At 39.2% G+C, this 16,424-nt stretch overlaps 1 protein-coding gene across 9 annotated transcripts in view; it reads left to right on the top strand.

The window, feature by feature from the left end:
• PKHD1 (PKHD1 ciliary IPT domain containing fibrocystin/polyductin) overlaps window positions 1–16,424 on the top strand; it is a 443,740-nt gene that overhangs the window by 242,621 nt on the left and 184,695 nt on the right. For 7 of the 9 annotated variants that reach the window (XR_015152761.1, XM_086370763.1, XM_086370767.1 and 4 more), the window contains 2 exons: window positions 825–890; window positions 7,386–7,514. Coding sequence is in view for 8 of the 9 variants with exons in the window: in XM_086370763.1 (XP_086226889.1) it covers window positions 825–890; window positions 7,386–7,514 (195 nt within the window). In the remaining variant the exon portion in view is untranslated. The remainder of the gene's footprint in view (window positions 1–824; window positions 891–7,385; window positions 7,515–16,424) is intronic. The other 2 variants (XM_086370766.1, XM_086370765.1) reach the window with 1 other exon arrangement.

The following is a 16,424-nucleotide window of genomic DNA, read 5'->3' as shown; positions in this document are numbered from 1 at the left end:
AGTGGTGGGAGACTTTGGCCTTCATGGCATCTGATAAGGCAGAAAGGTAATTAACCAATGAGAGGCAAGGTGTTACTGAAAAGTGGGGTTCGTGCACCTGATTACTAATTAATCAGGCGTGAGAGCACCTTGTAGATGCATTCACTATTTAATTATAGCAGCCTCTCTTGGCAAAGGAGCATATGTTCCCAGCTTAATCTACTGGTTTATACTGACATCAAATTGTCATTATCAGAAGGAATCAGGCCTTTTGATTATTTTCACTAATTTATTGAACACTTAAAATTAATGAACCCCAGGCCTTTCAAATGTGCTCAGTTGGTTTGGAAGATAGGAGGAGAAAGTGGAGGGGGGGGGGAGGTTGGAGAAACAACTTCATTAAAAGGACAATTTGCCTGGATAAAGGTAAAGCAAATACATTTCATGGGTAATCTGAATTCTATTGGTGAAGAACACATGAATTCCAAAAGCTGAGCCTCCAAACTGATGGAAGGGAAATAGGATATGAGGGATGTCCTGCTGACCAACACTGGCCTCCAAAAAACATATGGTTAAAGGATTTTTTTTCCCCCTAATTATTTACGTGCCGATTCTCTTGGAAACCTTACTGTGATTAAGTTTAATCGAAAGCAAACAATCAAAATCAAATGTTGGAAGTCAATTGTTAGACTAACTAACAAGGACTGCATTTTTTTTTAAAATTTTGAAAATGTAATTAGATTGGGGAGAATTTAACATAAAGTCGTCTTTCTCACACGTGAATATCTGTTGTATTAAGAGAATCTTTGTATCATATCCAAGTTGTGATTCTCTTTTGTATTCAGTTTCAGGTGAGGGCCAAGTTAAAGTAGTTCTCCAGGTGAGGAAAGGTGTGGACCCGACTATTTCAGGTGAGTATTAACCCACCAAATAGAACTGCCGGATGCAAAAAGATGTCTTCCCATCATTTTATAAATTTCTCCCATCATATTTTTTTGTAGGGAAGGGATCAGCCCTAACGCATTTATGTCTGACAAGTCCTCACTGCGTCACCCCTACAGCTAAAATATACGGATGCATGTCAAAGAAAGATATGAGTGGTGCATTTTAAAACATTGGAAAGTAAGAATTACAACATGTAAATAAGCACGTTTCATAAATTATGGACCATATGTGCACATAGGAGTCCAGATCTGCAGATGGGCCATTAGGCCCCCACCAAATGGAAAGAAAAATTCAGGGTATCTCAAAACTTTAATTGTTCCCAGTAATTTCAGGAAATCAGGGTAAACAAACCCTCCCCAAAAGTCAGATGGTTCTGTGAAATCTTCCTAACTCATAAAAGCTAAACTCTCAAAGACTAAATGACTCATAAGCACCTTCTAATGTATTACGTTGTTTGTTTTTGTTTATTCTGAGGCAGTTTAACTATACATTTGCAGCCGGGATAAATCTTTTCAAAGGCCGAGTTTTCCTTTGATTTCCAGTGGCATTTTTTTGTGTTATGTCAGAGAAGAGCCAGGCTAATCAGAAAATGATCTAATTCCTCCATTTATTTTATTTTTTTAAAGTTCTCCATTTAAATTAATAAATTAACGAGGTTAAGGTATTGCACTAAAACTATAAACTGACCTTGACTATTCCATGCTTATTTGCCTGAGAAGAATGGGATTCTTTGTTTTTATATCTGTGAACTGCCATCACCTTTGCTCTTTATGTTCCTGGTCCTTTTTCACTTTTTTCCTTTAGGTGACTCACAAGTCTCTGTTGAATCTCCCATGTGATGTGTAGGAGGCCACAATGCTGAGCAAGATGGAGTGCTCTTTGACTTCATGAGGTCTTATGGTCACTAGGAGGTGTCAATCAAATGACTAATTAATCAAGGAATATGTTCCTTTTAAAATAATTGTTACCAAAGAGAAGTATCATGATTGTTTTTATGTTCAAACTCCCCCAGAAGAGATGCGATTGGTTGGGTGAGGCCTTATTTTGTAGAGAACCACCTGTAGGGGGAGCTCTTATGCCAGGTCCACTGGGAGGATCCCGGACCATCTCCACCTGTAGGTGGCCATTCCTGGTTCAGACAGCTTTCATCAGCATAACATGCCACTCAGCACTTAGTGTGAAGAAGTCTGTACTAAGGACTCTTTGGAAGGACATTGTGGGTAGCTGGTATCTGGGACTTTTCAGCAGGGGTCAGTTTAACTGGGAGATGCTTCACTTGGCCTGTCAGTTGCAGCATGCTGGATGAATAGAAAGCTGGTGCTTCACAGAGTCGTAGAATTTTAGTAAGAGAAGGAACCCCATAAAGTATCCTATCCACCTGCCTCATTCTACAAATAAGGACATGGAAGCCTAAAGATTAAGCAGTTTACTTAGTCACATTCAGTGGTTGAGCCTGGATGAGGACTCAAGTTTCCAACTCAGGCCAGTGTTCTTTCTGTTATACCGTGTAAACCCTAAAGTGTTCAAGCTACCTTTTTTGGTATATTTTAATTTGTGAGTTACATTAAATTTATTGTATATAGCCAATTTTTGTAGCTTATATAGATTGGGACACAAAACTATCCTAAGACCCAGGGAGTCATGGAACTAGTATGTTACCATTTGTTATATTCAAATATTTATTATTAATATGGTTCCAAGGGATTGATTGATCTCTATCATGTGGGATATAAGCACTAATGTCAAAATTATACTATGGGTGTGTATTTTGTTTAATGGAGAGCTCTATGAAAAACAGTAAAATGTTTGCAATATCAAAAATTCTTTGACAAAACAAGAATGGAATACACAATGGAGTTCCATCTATATGCTCCCCTTAAGAGATTCAATGAACATGTAATGCAGAAAATATATTTTGGGTTTAGGTGTTCTGCTACAGAGTCTTTTAGCCTTTTATTTAATTGAGGACCTAACCTGTGTATAAGACTGTGCTGGTCATTGTGGGGACGTTGGAAATGCCAAGGAAGCAGAAATTAAAGTATGTATGGGACAGTGTTAGGAAGAAGCAGAGAAAGTGGTGCTGATGAAAGCTGTTGTGTGGTGCTTAGTCAGGTTGGGGTAAGGATGTATGCTCGTCTGGGTCAGGATGGTACCCAGTTTTCTGAAGACCCCATACAGGTCTTAATGCTCCTCCGACACTGTGACTTCACTGGTTTTCTCTCAGTGTCCATGGCGCTTTATAAAAGATGAAGGAGAGGAAGAGGATGAAGCAACTCACATTAGGGGAAAGTAAAAATATTTCTGAGGAGCTTTTACCTCAGCCATGTTGTCTTTTCAGTGGGGGCTAATTGCAAATATTGTTGACAGTATTTACAAACATTCAGATGATTGGACAGAGAAGGAAAGGGCACCCCACTCCAGTGTTCTTGCCTGGAGAATCCCAGGGATGGGGGAGCCTGCTGGGCTGCCATCTGTGGGGTCGCACAGAGTTGGACACGACTGAAGTGACTTAGCAGCAGCAGATGATTGGATCCTCTTTTCCTAAATTTGTGCTCCCTTTCCCCACAGATTGGGTTTATTTCCTTTCTTCTGGCTTTGAAATCTGTCAGCCTTTCTCCTATTTCAAGTCAATCCATCCCTTCTAGCATCTTTTGAACTTTATTTTATCAGCAAATGAAGTTAACCTCTCCATCATTCCTGGCTCCTTCTGTTCAGTACCTCTCAATTAAAAAAAAAAATCAAAACAAAATTCATAGACACTGACTCTTCCACAAGTTGACATTGCTTCTGCAGACTTATCAAAAGATAAGCCTTCTCTTGATGCAGAGCAATAAAAAGCACTGTTTATAATAGTCAGGACATGGAAGCATCCTAAATGTCCATCAGCAGATGAATGGATAAGAAAGCTGTGGTACATATACACAATGGAGTATTACTCAGCCATTAAAAAGAATACATTCGAATCAGTTCTAATGAGGTGGATAAATCTGGAGCCTATTATACAGAGTGACATAAGCCAGAAAGAAAAACACCAATATAGTATACTAATGCATATATATGGGAATTTAGAAAGATGGTAATGAAAACCCTGTATGTGAGAAAGCAAAAGAGACACAGATATATTGAACAGTCTTTTGGACTCTGTGGGAGAGGGCGAGGGTGGGATGATTTGGGAGAATGGCATTGAAACATGTAAAATATCATATGTGAAATGAATCACCAGTCTAGGTTCGATGCATGAGACAGGGTGCTCGGGGCTGGTGCACTGGGATGACCCAGAGGGATGGGATGGGGAGAGAGGTGGCAGTGGGGTTCAGAATGGAGAACACATGTATACCCATGGCTGATTCATGTCAATGTATGGCAAAACCAATACAATATTGTAAAGTAAAATAATTAATTTTAAAAAAAAGGAAAAAAGGAAAAAAAAAGAAGCTGGGTAAATGAAGGATTAGATGGCAATATTTGGCTCACATAATGAATTGGAGACCATTTCAAGTGGTGACTGTTGTTGACTGACAAATTTGAGAGGGAAATGTTGGTCTTGAACAGTGTTCATGGACTCCAGTTTTAAGATAAGTCTAATTTATCTAAAAAGTGGGAAGACAGATCAAAGGCTCAGGATCTCGGATCATTTCCTCAATAAGTGTTTTGCATGATCAGACCTAATGTCTTTTCTTCCTCACTTCTAGTGTACTCCTAAGTCTGCTATAATTCAAGTGGTTCCCACCTCCAGCACTCCACTGACACTCTCTTCATCCTGCTCACCCATGCCCTGGTTGTCACATTCAGCAGCCACTTCTTATTCCTTCTCTTATTGGAACTTTGCTATTAACAAGATCACTTCTACTCTCTGGACATTCTTTATTTCTTAGTCTTCCAAGACATTCCTCTCTTCTGGTTCTCCATGTATATAGCTGATAGCTTTAACTCTTTAGGCTTCTTTTCCTCTCCTCTCCTTTCTGTATTAAAAATAGTCACCTGGAAACCTGATGTTAACTGTATAGACATCTCATAACTGCAGGAGACTAAACATGTCCTTCTCTATTAAGTGTTCTTATTTTAAGGCAAGATGGTATAAAATAATCAAATTCATTCATCATAACATTTCTTAGAATAGCAATTTCAAGATTTAGTTTGTTCAGTTAAAGACAGGTTTAACCCTACCATAGATAAGAGTGAAGATGACAAAAATGAAGAATGTTTCTAACGTGTGATACAAAATTGAAACAACTAAGGGTTTTTGAGGCTTGGAGTAGGGTTTTAAAGAACCTCATCATTGCCTGTTTAAAATATCACTGGAAATGAGAACATCTCTTTCTGTTTTGTGGTGTCTGTTAGTGGCCACCTCAACAAATATCCCCACCCTATCACCATCTGGGTATTTAGAGTATAGTACTGGAAAGAAAACAAAATTGAAAAGAAACTTAGAAAGTTTCTTTGTAAGAATGTATTATATTATTGGTATTTATAAAATATTTCTATTTTTTAAATTTTATTTTTTTAAAAATGAAGTATAGTTGATTTATAAATTTATAGTTGATCTATAGTTTCTGGTGTACAGCAACATATATATATATATATATATAATTTTCTTATGCTTTTCCACTATGATTTATTATATAATAGTAGATAAATATAAAATATTTCTAAAACCTCTTTCACAATAAAGTTTGTTCCAAGACATCGCCTGGTTTCCATGGTGTGGGATATACTTTGTGCTAATTAAATTGTCTAGGATTTCTACTTGACCATAATCCATGTATTTTTAAGTTATCCTGGGGCCCTAATTAGACCATAACCAGCAGGGAGTTGGGTTCATACAGACAAAATAGTCAGGTGTTCTCCATGGTTCTGACCTTAGGCATTTTGTCTTTCCACACTGTAGTCCCAAGGAGCTCTCACAACCCATCCTCAGATTTTCAAATATGGCCTCTGGGCCAATGATGCCAAGATCCATCTCTCAGATTCAGAGTTCTTTCCCATCCTTCAGATTCACATCCATCCCCTGCTTGCTGTGCATCTCTACCTGGAGGCCTCAAAGACACCCCAAACTTTAAATGGCCCAAACTGAATTAATCAAATGTCCGTCTTAATGGGCATCTCCACCAGGCACCAGCTATGCTGGAAACCCCGGCTGACCCTTGGCATTTTTCTTACCCTTCCCGCTCTGACCTCTGGTTGTTTTTCTGGCCCTATCTATCACCCGCCTCTTTGCGACTGTATGACTCAGCAATACCAGATTGCTTGTATTCCTTCCACATGATCTCTCATTTCTTGCCATCCATTGTGTTCATCCCTCTAGAGGGCAGACTCTCAGTTCATATCCTCACCCCCTTCACCTCAATTGGGTCCTAAGCCTTTAAGTGCAGCTCAGATGCTCCGACTCCAGGAAGCCTCCCCTGGTGAGGTCTCACTGCCTGCCTTGGTCAGGTACCATCAAAGATAATTCCCTTCAGAATTCTATCCCCCTAGTATTTACTTATATACTTACACAATGTTGGTGCCTCCTGGGGGGCAAGCATGACATTTTATTTCTTTTCTTTTTTTTTTTTAAATTGTATTTTATTTTTAAACTTTACAATATTGTATTAGTTTTGCCAAAGGTCGAAATGAATCCGCCACAGGTATACCCACGTTCCCCATCCTGAACCCTGCTCCCTCCTCCCTCCCCTACCCTCCCTCTGGGTCGTCCCAGTGCACCAGCCCCAAGCATCCAGTACCGTGTATCGAACCTGGACTGGCGACTCGTTTCATACATGATATTATACATGTTTCAATGCTATTCTCCCAAATCTCCCCACCCTCTCCCTCTCCCACAGAGTCCATAAGACTGATCTATACATCGGTGACATTTTATTTCTTTTTGCACTATTTCACTGTTTTTTTAGGACAGTTCTGATAGAGGAGGCACTCATTATTTATGCTTATGAAGTTAGCAAGTACTAGAGGAGATTCTTTCTCTCATTATGTGAGTTTATGAATCTCCCAGAAAATCTGCCAAGTAAAATAAGAACTGAATGTAAAATTACAAGTTATATGATCTAAATTACATAAAAATGCTGAGAGATTCTGGAAGGAAACACAAATAAAAGGTTAATGGCAGTTATCTCTAGGTGGTGAGATAGTAGGCAATTATTATTTTTCTTTTTCTTTCTGTATTTGCATTTTACAAATGGCTCATGCTAAACATATGCTGTGCTATTCATAATAAAGGCAAAACACAAGTGTTTAACTGCAAAAGTAGAATACATTTTCCCTTCAAGTGGAGGTAATCCAAGGATTGAATAATTACTTATTTTATACATGATGAATGTTTTCATTAATATAAATATCTGAAGGCAGCTTTTTGTGGGAAGTGAAAATGTCACCAGGATCTTAATATAAGGGTAGAATTTGCAAGTTGTCATAGTGAGTCAGATTTTCATCGTTACCCTTGTTATTTTCCTTTTGTTTTCTAGCTTCTGCCTCTGTACCAGAGTCAGTTTTAAAATGGTCCCTCCCTGAAGCATGGGAAGGCGTGGCTGAGGGCTGGGGAGGACACAGAGGTGCCAGTCCAGGCCCTGGGGAAGACGTCCTGATTTTATCCAGTGAGTGAAACAATCCATGGTGTGAATAATCACAGATAGACTGAATCAGGCCAATCTGGGAATTATCTGTCATTTAGATATTCTGAACAACACGGTAAAGAATGTGAAAATAAATAGGCAATTATGTCTACAGCCTTCTCTTTTGGGTTATTACAAGAGAGGAATTTAATAACCCAGTAAAACCGGAAAAGATAGTTCCGCCTACCTTCATTAAAGGTGGGGTAAATAGCCCCATGCCAAAAGGAATTAGACTAATTCACTAACTGGATGATTTTTCTAATATGTCCAAGAACAGATTTATAGAAAATTTTAGTGTTCTTATATTTGAAAGACACGGAGAGTATGGAAAGAAGCAGTTTGTAAATGCCTCCTGCTCTTCTGCATTTGTGAATCTTTTAAACATGGGACTGAGAAATGACAAGGTCTTCTATTGCCATGGATTTTCAAAGATGATGGGAAAGGAACAGATAAATCAAATAGAAAAGCAACATTCTACCAATCTATCATCTCTCCAATCTCTCACCTATCTTTTCATCAATCCATCTGGCGGCTTCAGATGGTAAAGAATCTGCCTGCAAAGCAGGAGACCCGGGTTCGATCCCTGGGTTGGGAAGATCCCCTGGAGAAGGGAATGGCTACCCACTCCAGTATACTTGCCTGGAGAATTCCATGGACAGAGGAGCCTGGCGGGCTATAGTTGATGGATTCACAAAGAGTCAGACATGACTGAGCGACTAACACACTTCTACCTAGAACTCTCTTTTTGTTTAAATAAGAAGGGAAAGATGATTCCTCAGATATACAGATTTACGCATCATACTTGTAAAATTCTTCTTTCTTAAGAGAGAATTCTTGAAACTCCCAGAAAATTTTCCTAGCCTGAGAAAAATATTCTTCATAGAACAGATATAGTTTCTCTAAAAGACCTATTTCCATTTATGATTTAATTTGAACTTCTAAAGATAATACTGAATAAAAGAGGATCAGTACTTGAAGAAGAATATTTGGTCATCTGTGAAATAATAATATGCTAAAATATTAAACAAGTTCTTCCCTGTAGCTCAAATGGTAAAGAATCTGCCTGCAATGCAGGAGACCCAGGTTCAATCCCTGGGTCAGGAAGATCCTCTGGAGAAGGGAATGGCAACCCACTCCAGTATTCTTGCCTGGAAATTCCCACAGACAGAGAAGCCTGGAGGGTTAGTTTGTGGGGTCTCAAAGAGTCAGACACGACTTAGTGACTAACACACACACAATATTAAACACAGGTTGACAACTAACAATATTCAGGAATCATTCTTCATATATTAACTAATTTAATCTTCATAATAATTCTGCAATACAAGTAATATTATCATCATCCCCATTTTTACTGACATAGAAACAGGGGCCCAGGGTGGTTAGGGAACTTGCCCAGGGTCACACAGTTTGCAATTCAGCAGAGTCAGGATTTTGACACAGGCAGTCTGTCTCAAAGTCCTTATTCTTAACCAATCAAGTACATTCCCTTTCTAAAAGGACTGCTGCTGCTGCTGCTAAGTCGCTTCAGTCGTGTCCGACTCCGTGCGACCCCATAGACGGCAGCCCACCAGGCTCCCCCGTCCCTGGGATTCTCCAGGCAAGAACACTGGAGTGGGTTGCCATTTCCTTCTCCAATGCATGAAAGGGAAAAGTGAAAGTGAAGTCGCTCAGTCGTGTCCGACTCTTCACGACCTAGGAGTAAACAAAAACAGTGGTGGTGTCGTTTGCTTTATTCATGATGGGACGAGAAGGCAGGAAGATCAAAACATACTGACCACCTTCTGCGTATTGGTGGGGTGCATATGATACACAGAGATGAGGGCTGGAGGAGGGGGCTGACCGATACAAACTTAAACTGCTTATTATCATCCCACCCCCTATCACCCACCTCTCTCCATGGAGGATGGAACTTTTCGAATAAACAAGCTCATGAGTCATTCCTATACGGAAAGGAAAAATCTGTTCTGTCTCAGCCATCTCTTTGATGAATGTAGCCAGTGGATTGGCCCTGGGCTATGGTTTTTCCCACTAAGCAAGCTGTTTCCCCCACCCCATGCAGGAAGCACCAGAAGCTTTTGAAGGTTGCCAAGCTTTTAGTATCCTTTGGGACCTTTATGCTGAGCGACAAGCAGTCTTTGCTTTCTTGCTTGGCATTGCTGTTGTCTGTATCCACTGTGTGTCCTGGTTTCCAGGGTTCCTGGCATTCTCCATCTTCCTTCATTCCTTTCTTCATGGTCAGCTTGTAAGGTGGACCCAAATTCTTCACAAAGTTGCTCTTAAGGAGCACAAATCAGTGCTTTGGAAAAAGGCGGGGGTGGGACACAAATACGGGATATCTGAAGTGTCTCCCAGTTGGTCCTTCAGTATTATTGTAAAAATGAAAGTTAAGATTTTTAAAACCTGCCATTATTGTTCATTATTTAGTTTTCAATTGGAAAATAAGTGAATGAGAACAGATTTGTAATACATAATAAATGAAATCCTTACTTCTTATTGCCTCTCTCCTCTAAAAAGCCCTGTCTGTTGATAATTCTAGAAAATGATCTGAAAGTGGCCAGTGTTTGAAATCTGTTCTGTTGAGGGTCTAATGCAGGAGCTCTGCTGGATTACTTCTCCCTTTTGATTTTTGGCAAACCCTGATATTTTGACCTTTGATGGCCCCTAGGGTTGAATTGCCCTCTTTCTGCTTATGGTTTTACTGTCTTGACCTTTTTCCTGGCTGCTCTGTTTTCTTTCCTCCTTTGCTTCCTCGAAATCAAGAGTTTGTTCATTCAAGTCTGGCACAAAAGAGACACCAAGTATTGCTTGAATGAAGCACACGGTCTCCAGGCTGCCGTCCACAACTTAACACCAGAACTGAATCTGTGGGTTTCATAGGATTGACCCAGGGTGACTGCAGCTTTATACAGGTCTATAGAAAATAACGCTTTCTCCTTCGAACAGAGTTCTAAGAATTAAGATTTTCCTGATGATAATGATGATGGTCCCAGCAACTGTAATTTGAGTGCTGGGTATGTGCTAAGTGTTTTACATGGATGTTCTCAGTTATTCCTCACAACTACTTTGAGTTGGATCCCGTTGTTATCTTCTTCTTCTTCTTCTTTTTTTAATAACTGAGGGATTTGGTACTCAGAGAGGTTAAGTAACTTCCCAAGTTTCTGCCAGATAACAAGTAGAAAGGCTGGCAGAGGGAAGCAGACAGTTTGATTCCAGAGCCCTGCCTCTTTACCACATATATTTTAAAAAAACTCACCATTCCTACTTGCTCTGATACGCTCAGATCAGACTCCATATTATACTGAATTTATACTTCTCTTCTTACTGTTTCCATTGTTCCCTTCACTTTGAATTAAAAAATACTATTTATTGAGTACCTGGCATCTGTCAGATATTCTCTAGGAACGCATTCAATCTCACTATATTCTCATTAGGTGCATACACGCAGAGAAGCTGGAAAAACTCCCCAAAGAGGTATCTGATGCAATGAGCCATTGGGGGGAGTACCCACTTTGCATCTGGTAGCAAGTGTAGTTCTAATTCAAGTTAACATTCCTTTTCCAATTCAGTTTAACCAACAATAACTGAACACTCACTGTGTTCAAGGCACTGAACCAGGACCTCTGATCAGCTGTGATCTCAAGCAGCTGGTAAATTAGCTGGGTTGATAAAACACATACTAAAGCGTAATAATACAACATGCAGCTGTAATGAACAGAAGTATTTAGAATCAAAGTGTCTCAGGTGAGAAGAGAGCTGGCCCCGCAGAGCAAGAGGCATTTGAGGAGGACCTTGATGGATGGGGTGAAAAACTGAAGGCCAGTTATGAGGGTGAACTGGGGAGGAAGCAGTGCTTTAGGAGATGCAGGATGGGCTTTTGACTAGGATAAACCTGGGTTCACATTCAGATTCTGACATTTACAAACTGCATGATATGGGACAAGTGTAAATGCTTCCCACGTTCACTTTCTGACCACATGAGGGCTATAATTAACACATCATCATGTTGAAAGGATTAAATGAGATAACGTCAGTACACATGACCACTGTATGGAGTGTTGGTGATAATGGAATCAGAGATGAAAGCTGTGATTTTTAATGTGTCAGGTGCTCTTTTCTTTCATTTTCCCATCTGGCTGCCCCTCTTGGCCTCTGGTATTAGCCACACTTTGTATTTGCTTTCCAATGGCTTATTATTTAATTTTCACAACATCCTTGGGAGCTAAATAGGTAATAACTATTATTACAGTAAAAACCCATTTTTACATAATACGATTTTAATGGAACTGCTGATTTTACAAAATGAAAGTGACTGGTAAAGAAGATTTAAGTGATACTTTTGAACCTCTAATATAATTTTATGATGTTTTGTGTATTTTAATTCATTAATAAAGGAAATGTGTAGAACATTCCCATCATTATTCAAATAGAATAGCATAATTTTTCAATAAAATTCTTAGGGTAAATTGCCTATTTCCATTTTCTGGGAAATCAATTTTATGGAATGACCTCAGACCCATCCTATTCCATAAAAATAGGACTTTACTGTACTAATAAAAGATATCACTATTTTAAGTATGGTACCATTTTCCTTCGAGGCATTCTGTCTTTATAGACGTTGGATTTTGAAAAAGCTGTAAATTCTTCTTGGTGGTGTTATGGAGTGAGCTGAAGTCATCGTGAAGAATTGGCTTTTGTAGTTTAGTTTATGATGACTTTGCTTCACGCAAACAAGTATATCTGGTTGTCTTTGCCATTTAATTACTAGGAGAATTGGTCTAGATGTGTTCACAACATCTCACAGAGTGGAAACGAGTTCTAATAAGCCATGCAAATCTCAGAACTTCACAAATGATCCTACTAGCGTGTACTCCAGGTTTTATCCTGAACTGACCTGTGAGGATTTGATGCTTCCAGTTCTTTCTCTGAAGGAGTCTTATCCACGACAGGATGACACCCTGTTGACACAGAGCAGGCTTAATGAAAGGAAAATGTGTTATAATTCTAAGGGGTAGGATTCTGTTTTGAAGGGTACAGATATGATATCATGTAGCCTCCAGCATGATTTTATTTTTGCGTGTATGTGTGGTAGAATTCACTGTGTTCCATTTTCCCGTATTACTTTGAACTGTCTTTATTTGAAGAGATGAATGGAGAAGTACTGGTTTTCTTTCATAATAGTTCCTCTGTTTGTTCTGATTTTCAATACTTGGGTACTTTAAATGGCAGTGAGGCTCATCAAAGTCCTGTGATGTTCAAAATCAACAGTGCTTAATGCATTTCCTTGTTAAACCGCAAGGCATTAAGGTTGGAGATATGAGCTAAGATGACCACAAATCAGGAAATAATTTTTTCTGGGGAAGAAATTTTTACAAAATGTTCTAAGTAGAGCATTATTAGTTTGATTTACTTTTTTTTCTTACCTGAAATGAAAAGTAGTTTAAGGTAAGATGTTCATAATACAGAGATTTGGGTCTGCAACATCAATCAGAAACCAAATACTATAAATACCAGTGTTGTCTCAAATAGTTTCAGAATTCTGGTATTTTTTAAGTTGGATCAAACAGAAAGGCACACAAAGAATCACCCCCATATATTCTGGATTGCTAGCAAGTGGGAAGGGTGAGTTAATTTAAACTTGAGTTACTGGGGTTCTTTGTATGGTGGGTGCACATCTTCAGTATGCTGACTACAGGAGTGCGAGTGTTCTGGAAATCTGTCATTACTTAAAAAGCCACCTAGAAACTTAATAGCTTAAAACATACCTTTTATTTTGTTCATAATTTTGTGGGGAAGGGCTAGACTTTGGATCTTCATGCTGGAGTCTTTCATGAATTGCTGTCAGATTATGGTTGGGCTCATCTAAGGTTCCAGCATGTCTGGGTGGCCCGAGAGAGCTCATCATGCAGCTGGCAGGTGACTCTTGTTATTAGCTGTGAGCTCGACCAGGGCAGTCAGCTAAGAGGACTCAGTTCCTCTCCACATGGGTTTCTATATGGTCTTGGGTTTTCTAATAGCGTGGTAGCTGGATTCCAAGAAGGAACATCCTAAGAAGGAGTTCCCTCCAAGTGAGCAGTTAAGTTGTAGCTGTTCAGTTGCTTAGTCATGTCTGATTCTTTGTGATTCCGTGGACTGCAGCATGTCAGGCTTCCCTGTCCTTCACTGTCTCTTGCAGTTGGCTCAACCTCATGTCCATTGAGTTGGTGATGTCATCTAAGTGTCTCCTCCTCTGTCACCCCTTCTCTTCCTGCCCTCAATCTTTCCTAGCATCAGGATCTTTTCATGAGTTGGCTCTTCATATCAGGCCTAAGTATTGAAGCTTCAACTTCAGCATCAGTTCTTCCAATGAATATTCAGGGTTTATTTCCTCTAGGATTGACTGGTTTGGTCTCCTTGCAATCCAAGGGACTGCCAAGACTCTTTTCTAGCACCACAGTTCAAAAGCATCAATTCTTTGGTGCTCAGCCTTCTTTATGGTCCAACTCTCACATCCATACATGACTACTGGAAAAGCCATAGCCTTGATTATATGGACCTTTGTCGACAAAGTGATGTCTCTGCTTTTTAACATGTTGTCGAGGTTTGTCATAGCTTTTCTTCCAAGGAACAAGCGTCTTTTAATTTCATGGCTGCAGTCACTGCCCATGGTGATTTTGGAACCCAAGAAAATAAAGTCTGTCACTGTTTCCATTGTTTCCCATCTATTTGCCATGAATTGATGGGACTGGGTGCCATGATCTTACTTTTTTGAGTGTTAAACAGGTAAAAGACCAGGAAGAAAGCTACACACCTTCCAAGCCAGACTAGCAGACTGAGAATATCATGACCATCATGACCATCACACTGTCTATGTGTGATGTAAAGCCTGCCCAGGTACAAAGGAGGAGAATTAGGCTCTCCTTTCACTGAGAGGAAGAGCAAAGAACTTGCAGCTGTCTTTAATCTACCACTGTGCATGTGTTTATGTATGTGAGTGCATGTGCACGCATGTAATTAAGAGCAGATGTACCTGACTTAATTCAAAAGGTTTGAGTGTTTAGGGTCTTGTCAATTTGTGCTGTCTTCCCTCTCTGGGCAGACATTATTTAGATTCTGTTGGCTTATGAGTCAGAAATTGAAGAACACCAGGAGACAGACTGGTCAAAGGATTTTAGTTTATTCTCTACTCCCTACCATGCTGGGTGTTATGCTAGTGCTTCTTCACTGCCCCCAAAGTGGGGTTCTTCAACCCTTGAACATAATTAGAGCCCTGATCTGGGATTTCTCACCCCGAGATGGCTGAAGGATGGCAGTGTTGGGCTGCAACCTGTGTCCAATTCTGTACACGCACGACCAGAAGCCTCTTCTTGGGCAAGAGGGGTGCCTTGGCGTGAGGGCAGAAGTAGAGCATGAGTATGTTGAACATTTTACTTCTTTCAGGGTAGAAATTAAATGTCTGCAAGGACAACAGTCAACATTTCCTTTACCTTATTTAGAACATGAATGTGAAAGCTAATTCTTTAAGATTGTGTGGGGAAGAACAAATATGATTTCAAGAGACACTTGACACAGAAATTTTAATCAGCATTATTAGAAAATAAAAATAAAGAAGTAAAAAGAAAATTTGAAACCAGAGATCCAAGGACCTTTAGATACTGTAGTCATCTCCTTCTTTTAGGCAGTTTCTTGGAGGGGAGCGCAGACCTCTGGGAACCTTGCCTTATGGTGAAGGGTGTTGAGGCTATGTCCTTCCCACAAGAAGGAAATATCAGGATCCCAAACTCCTTGGGGCAAGTATTTCTACTGACCTCCTCAAATAGTTACGAAAGGCTTAATGTAACCTGACTTTTCATATATTCAGTTATTTAAGAATATACCACAGAAGCTTACTATTTAAGGCAATCTAAATGCAAAATCCTTTGCAATATGGTATCCTTGGGTGAATTGAATGATTATCAAGCAATTTAGTTTTATTTGAAGCATTTTTCTATGGATTTAATTGTATTAAGTAAACATTAATATATATATAAAATATGGATACAAGTTAATAGAATTGTTGAACTGGTAGGGAACTTAGTGACACTCAGATGAGCTAAAATAATGCAAGTGGTCTATAAATTGTAAAATCCTATGAACCACATTATTATCATTATCCAAACGTATATGAACTTTTGTATCAAGGATAAGAATAGGATTTCAGTTTCCATGTCTTCAAACCAGTGCTGCAAATTGTCTGCTAAAATTTATAAGAAAGAAACTGTTGCTTTATTTGCTATATTTTAGATAATTTGTGTCCTTCAAATAGGTTTACTTTTGAGAGACATACTTGAAGTCTAGGGAGTTCCTTTAAGTTGTGATGACTGTGATTCAAATGGCTTTTTACAAATGAGTAACAGGGATGCCCTAACTACCAACCCAGACCTGTGATAGGGCATCCTTGTCAGTGGTGGAAAGCCAAGAGTTGAATGTTTTTTTAAGTATTTTTCCAGCTGTATATTTTTCCCCATAGAAATTAAATTTCAATTAAAATAACAGCAGAGATTTTTAAATTTCCTGCAAGTGAGAAAAGGAACATAATAAAAATATATTAAAATAAGTTGATATTCTTTCTTGAATCTCAATTTGTCAGTCTGTTTGACTCAGTCATGGCGCTTGTTTCTGGACTAATTAGAACTCACTTAGAATCTTCTCTTGGGACCCAAGTCATGTAGACCCTGACACTCTTTATGGCTTGCTAACTTGCTGTAACTAATTGGAGTTTCAGTTTAATTGAGCAGTTTTCAAACTCTTTTCTGTCCTGACTCACCTAAGAAACACACTCATTGTCATTGTCCATTAGTATTAGGATCATAGCACTTTTTTAGGAGGGCAGGGTCTTCAGATCATCATTTGGGTAGGGGGAATATCAGCAAG

Source organism: Bos grunniens, chromosome 23 (genome assembly GCF_055505025.1).
Source record: "Bos grunniens cultivar Pamir isolate PY7600 chromosome 23, Bosgru_T2T1.0, whole genome shotgun sequence".
In the NCBI taxonomy this organism is placed as follows: Eukaryota; Metazoa; Chordata; class Mammalia; order Artiodactyla; family Bovidae; genus Bos; species Bos grunniens.
Note: the sequence above shows the minus strand (reverse complement) of the source record. Positions and strands in the feature narration are given on the sequence as shown.